The 5,571-nt window shown below is 45.4% G+C and overlaps 1 protein-coding gene across 4 annotated transcripts; it reads left to right on the top strand.

Annotated features, from left to right (window-relative positions):
* Nucleotides 1-2,161: 2,161 nt before the first annotated feature.
* On the top strand, nt 2,162-4,509 carry LOC123138131 (uncharacterized). Of its 4 annotated transcripts, none has more exons than XR_006468886.1 (3): nt 2,162-2,560; nt 2,691-2,772; nt 3,058-4,509. XR_006468886.1 is itself a non-coding variant. In XM_044558037.1 (3 exons), the coding sequence occupies exons 1-3, from the start codon at nt 2,419-2,421 to the stop codon at nt 4,247-4,249; spliced, it is 600 nt and encodes a 199-aa protein (XP_044413972.1). In that variant the 5' UTR covers nt 2,168-2,418; the 3' UTR covers nt 4,250-4,509. The 4 variants fall into 4 exon arrangements, 3 of the variants coding, with proteins under 3 accessions (XP_044413972.1, XP_044413973.1, XP_044413974.1); XM_044558037.1 differs by lacking the exon at nt 2,691-2,772 and having other exon boundaries at nt 2,168-2,560; nt 3,058-3,371; nt 4,106-4,509; XM_044558038.1 differs by lacking the exon at nt 2,691-2,772 and having other exon boundaries at nt 2,168-2,560; nt 3,058-3,371; nt 3,929-4,509.
* Nucleotides 4,510-5,571: the final 1,062 nt, after the last annotated feature.

Here is a 5,571-nt window from a genome sequence, read left to right as displayed (position 1 = left end):
TGGATGTTTTCGGGGTACGTAGGCTTATATAGGAGGAAGAAGTACATTGGTGGCCGCCCGAGGGGCCCACGAGACAGGGGGGCGCGCCCTGTAGGGGTGGGCGCACCCTACCCTCTCGTGGCTGCCTCGGATGCTTCTTGACTTTCACTCCAAGTCCTCTGGATCACGTTTGTTCCAAAAATCACGCTCCCGAAGGTTTCATTCCATTTGGACTCCGTTTGATATTCCTTTTCTTCGAAATACTGAAATAGGCAAAAAAACAGCAATATGGGCTGGGCCTCCGGTTAGTAGGTTAGTCCCAAAAATGATATAAATGTGTAAAGTAATGCCCATAAACATCCAAAAGGGGTAATATAATAGCATGGAACAATCAAAAATTATAGATACGTTGGAGACGTATCATTTTGCTCTCATGAAATTTCAGTCTGGCTCTTCATGAAGCTGAAGTGCATAGTAACATTATCAAAAACTGACTTGTATGCAAGTAGAAAATAGGAAGAAACTCTAGTATATTATTGCAAGCAATGCATTTTTTTATGATACTCTTTATGACCCATAATGAAGTTGAATGTAGCATTATCCACATTTACCTTAAGGAACTCCTTCTTTGCCATGAAAAGAACATTGCACATTGTGTGGTACTGCATGGTTTGCAGAAAATTGAGCAAATCTCTTGGAACATTTTTAGAAAAAAAATAAGAATCAGATGGCCAAGTAAATAGAAAGAAGCTCAGAGCACCTGCAAAAGACGGCTACATCCAGTGTAAAAGGTCATTGCAGACCAAGAAGATCCAAGTAACCTTTTCACTACACTCCTTGTCACTAAAGCTTGGAGTAAGCCGATGAAAGACGCGAACAAACTAACCCCTTTGCTAAGGAGAGATGACTAAGCCTCACCTCCAAGTTCCCCGCGCTTGCCCATCTCCTACAGGCTGTAGATGCAGTCGACGATGCGCTTCTGCACGCGGTGCTGAACATGTCGGCTTGGAGCTCCAGGTCGACGAGGATGTTGACGAGGTGGCCCTTGACCCACTCAAAGCATAAGAAGTCGTCCTTACACAACACATTTCAGAACCGATGCAGCTCCCGTTGCTCCCTTGTCAGTCTCGCCCTCAGCTTCCCAACCCCGCCGGCCTCCTCCTCCTCGTCCTTCCCCTCCTCCCCATCGTCATCGGCAGCCGCGGCGGGGGGGGGGGGGTGAGCTCGTCCTCCTATGCCATGACCACCCACGATGGCCAGCACGAAGGAGGTGGGATGGGGGCACCGATGGCGGGGGCAACCCTAACAGCCACTTGGGAGAGGAAAAGACGGGCGTAGGGGATGCACATCGGAGATGACCTCCTCGCCTCCACTGGTCCACCGCCTCAGCCACTCCGCTAATAGGCCGATCCGGTGGAGGAGGACCCCGGCAGTATCGCTGGTGAATCACCGGACGAGATAATTGCATCTATAGTCCTTGTGGTCGCTGGCGACGTCCAATTTGGTCCTGGAATTTGCGTATTGCTTCAATACGGTCACGGTACATGAAAATATGTGGTCAATACGGTCCCTGAGGTTGAAACAACAGTCCTGGCTCTACACGTTGCATACGTATGTCGTATTTGCGTAGGTGACACGTGGGTAACATGTGGGCTGAGAAAAAAAACGCAAGCCGCTTGAACAAAACGTGCACCGTGGAAAAATAGCGCGGGCTCTAGGATTCGAACCTGCACACCGTGGCACATACCTGCGCGAGCAAGCCACAGGAACAAGCGCATGATCTTGTATATACCGTGATGCATACTGTATTAGTACGTCCGTTCTTGGCTTTTAAGAAAATTCGTAAATTTTAGAAATATTAATGAGTTTTTTTAACGTTCGTCGATTTAAAAAATGTTCTAGATTAAAAAATAAAGGTTCGTTCTACAAAATATGTCCACGATTTTATAAAAAATATTCAAAACAATGTACGGGAATATAAAAAGTGCGAACAGAATTTGAAGAATGCGTGCAGCCAAGTTTCGAACCCGCGACCCCCAGCATAAATTTGTGCGCGCAAGCGACCACATTAAGGGCCTTGTACCGAAAACATCTTGATAAACGCTATTGAACATACAAAGGATGAAGGGGGTGCTAGGCAGGCTCACGCCGTCCACGTGTCGCTATGAATAGTGCGCATGGCGAGCGAGCCCCCCACCCACGAGCCGTCAGCCCGCATCTCTGGCAGCTCGCGCCTCTCTCCTCTGCTCCCCCGCTCCAGCCGCCTCTCCCCCGCTTCCCTCCCCTCCTCTCACAAACCCTAGCGCCGCCACACCCTGCGCAGCCGCTGCATCCCTCCCCGCTCTCCACTCGACCGGCCCCAGATCGAGCGGATCGACGCCCAGATCCGCAGCGGCACCGGCACGGGCGCGCCGTCGTCCAGCTGGTCCTCGAGGATCGATGGATGGGGGTGGAACCCTAGCCCCACACCCACCCATGGATGACGACGGCAGCGGCCTTCTCTCGATGGGGTGGGGAGCGAAGCTTCCTGATGCGGTGGCCCTCGATGCCTGCGACGGGCTGCAGCACCTAGACTTCAAAGGTACGCACACACGCCCTCCATCCTCCTCCCCTACCCTCTTCTTCTTCTTCTAGATTGGTTCGTGTGGCCATGGGTGTGCTTGATTCTCTTTGTCTCTTTTTCCTTATTTCTGTTTCCTCGGTTTCTTCAGTCAAAAGGATGAGAGATGGAGCTTGGGCCAACAAGCTCTGAGAAGAGCTGCTGTGTGCCTTCCAAACATGTCTTTCTTGTGTGTATGTTCTGCATAATTTACCAGTAGCCTGTCTTTAAAGTTCATCTTCTTAATTGTATAGAACCCTCGAAACTGTTAATTTGCTGCTCCTGTAAGCTGATTAATTGACCTTGGGTTTCTTCTACCTGGACAACTTTTCTATCGCATACACACGTGCGTTGTTGTAATAGTAGAGCTCCCTCTGATCCATATTAATTGACGCAGACTTACTACATCTTTAGTCGTTTAATGGTAGTCATGTTAGTTGAATGGAAATCAATTAATTTTATGACGTTCGTGCGCTCAGCTGTCGGCCGGCCCCGATGGAGCCTTGCAGCGGCTGGGCGTGACCATGCTCTGCCTCCGCTGGTGAGAGCTGTGAGGAGTCAGAGAGGGAGATTGAGGAGGAGGAAGATGATACACCCGGCAGCGCGACACATGCGTCTCCCAACGGCGCTTGCAACGGGAGATCCGTGGGGAGGGGGGTCGGGAGGAGGCCCCCAGCGGCGTGCTCGCACACGCATTCCACGACGACCACATCACCAGCGCCCCTGCCATCCTCCTCCAAGCCCATGGCCAGTGGCTCCCCAAGGCCAAGCTATGTCAGGCTGCAGCAGCAAGGTGAGCCCCATCACTCTGCGTTTATTTCTTCAGATCATGCAGCAGCAATGTGACTGAGGAATCGATGCTTTACATAATTGATCAGTTAACTGGTAATATATCTATAGAATAGCCAAGCAAAAAACATTGCGTTTCCTAGATGTTTCATACGATATTAAAGTTGGAACCAGGCTAATAGACAAATTGTATATCCGATTATGCTAGAAAAAGGAGAATAAAAAGTTTACTTTTATGATGGTAGGATGTCTTCCTTAGTTTTGTTTCCTATGTTCTCTCAAAAAAAATCTGGGCTACACCATCAGTATCAACACCGGTAAAAAGAATCCAATCAAAACATGATGTTTTCCCCTTGGCTATATGTTTATTTGAAGGAAACCATTCAATTCTCAGTGATCTTTCATTATGCTCCTTATTGCCATTTTTCCTAATGTGCCTATAGAAGTGATTTATCAGGTGTTTTGATATATTATCTTATAAGGGAATGCCAAAGTTTTTTTGGATTGTGAATTCTCTGGTCAGAATCGGTTGTTTTTCCCTTGTGTTCATTTATTTCTCAGATTGCAGAACTGACGAGTGTAGACTAAGTTGATGATCTATAGGTGTTGCTCCTCTCCCCTGATGTGTAGTGCAACTATAAATAGGGAGAGAATTGTGTGAGGAGAGCTCTCTTGCTACTGTTCTGAGCTCACTCTTTGACTAATCTAAATGTTGTCTCTGCTCACTGATCGATCAAGGAAGACACTGATATATCAGCAAGGACCAGCACAAAAAGAAGACCAATTAAGTTACTTGTGTTTAAGAGTACACTACTTTTGACTTTGGAGTCACACTGGTGCATGGGGCGTCGCATGGTCTATGCTGGAGGTGTTCACATATAACAAGTTCACTATTTGTTCCATTGGTCAGTTGTATAATCTGTGGGCGTATTTAAGTTGAACTATGCTCCTTTCTTGGTATTTGGAGACAAGATACTGGCAGTTTTTACGTTACAAGACTGTTTATTAGTTATTTGTAGTTTTGTAACACTCTCCATTGTCAATGGTAGTTCAGATTCTTCAGGAAGAATGGGTCTTGTATTTATATTATTCAATTGTGCAATAATAGATAGATAACAAAAGATAGATACTTAAGAAGTTTACAGATTTGAGTATGAAAGTTTCACCCCGGTGAGTGTGGTATTGAATCATAACTCTAATTGTGGTTTAGTTTATTCTAGGTTACCGGTACAGAGTATGAACACTTGCAGAGTTTAAATGGTAAAGCAGCAAAACAGTATTTTGTACTTGGTTTATACTCTGTACTTCATAGCTTTATCATACCCAGTTGCTCCCTTCGCCCTAAAATTTTTCACGGGGCCAAATAATTTGGTAGCCAAGCAATGAGCAATGTTTGCCCCTGTTTTGTATTTGCCTATGTTTTTTCACTGATATAATCACGTAAGCCACGGCGCATGTTTCTGCTATGATTTCCTTTGGTTGGATTTCGTGGATTTAGGTGTTGAAAAATTATGGGCTGTGGATGCAGTATTACCTGTACTACAATGATAGATCTAGGCTGCTTCTTTGTGGCTTTCAAACTTGAAATGTTTGTTTGGAAGTTAGTTTAGTTTTTTGTTGTGGATTCACAGCTTCTCACCTGTACCCTCCTCTTAGACCTTTATAGATTCCCAAAGAAACTAAATGAAGATATGGTGGTATGGTCTCAGTAGTACAACTTAAAGCCTTCAATGCTTTGTATTTTCTCTGAAATTTGCTCTTTATGTTAGATCTGGTGAGAAAAGGCGGCTTCGAAATAGAGGATGCGGGAGTGTTGGCCACATTTGGTTTTCGACTTGGGTGTCTAAATATTCTCACAATACTTGGCTCCCTCTCGCCCCTTACGCCATTGGCGCAACGAGTCATCTAGTATATATAAACATCATTGTCCATTCCGCTATAGCAGGCGCAGACACATTTTTTGAAAACGCATGTGCTAGCGAATTACGCTGGCAGTAGTATTTTTTCCGCATGGTTTTAAACCATAGTTTCTCTTCTCTTTTCTTCCTTTTCTGTTTATTTTAATTTGTCAAATAATGTTTTAAGTATTCAACATTTGTTAGCGCTTTCAAAACTAGTTCAGAATTTTTTTTAACGAATCACATTTTTTGGAATAGTTTGAAGTTTCAAATTTTGGTCACAGTATAAAAAACTATTAGAAGTTT

Source organism: Triticum aestivum, chromosome 6B (genome assembly GCF_018294505.1).
Source record: "Triticum aestivum cultivar Chinese Spring chromosome 6B, IWGSC CS RefSeq v2.1, whole genome shotgun sequence".
In the NCBI taxonomy this organism is placed as follows: Eukaryota; Viridiplantae; Streptophyta; class Magnoliopsida; order Poales; family Poaceae; genus Triticum; species Triticum aestivum.
This window is presented reverse-complemented; position numbering and strand designations above follow the sequence as displayed.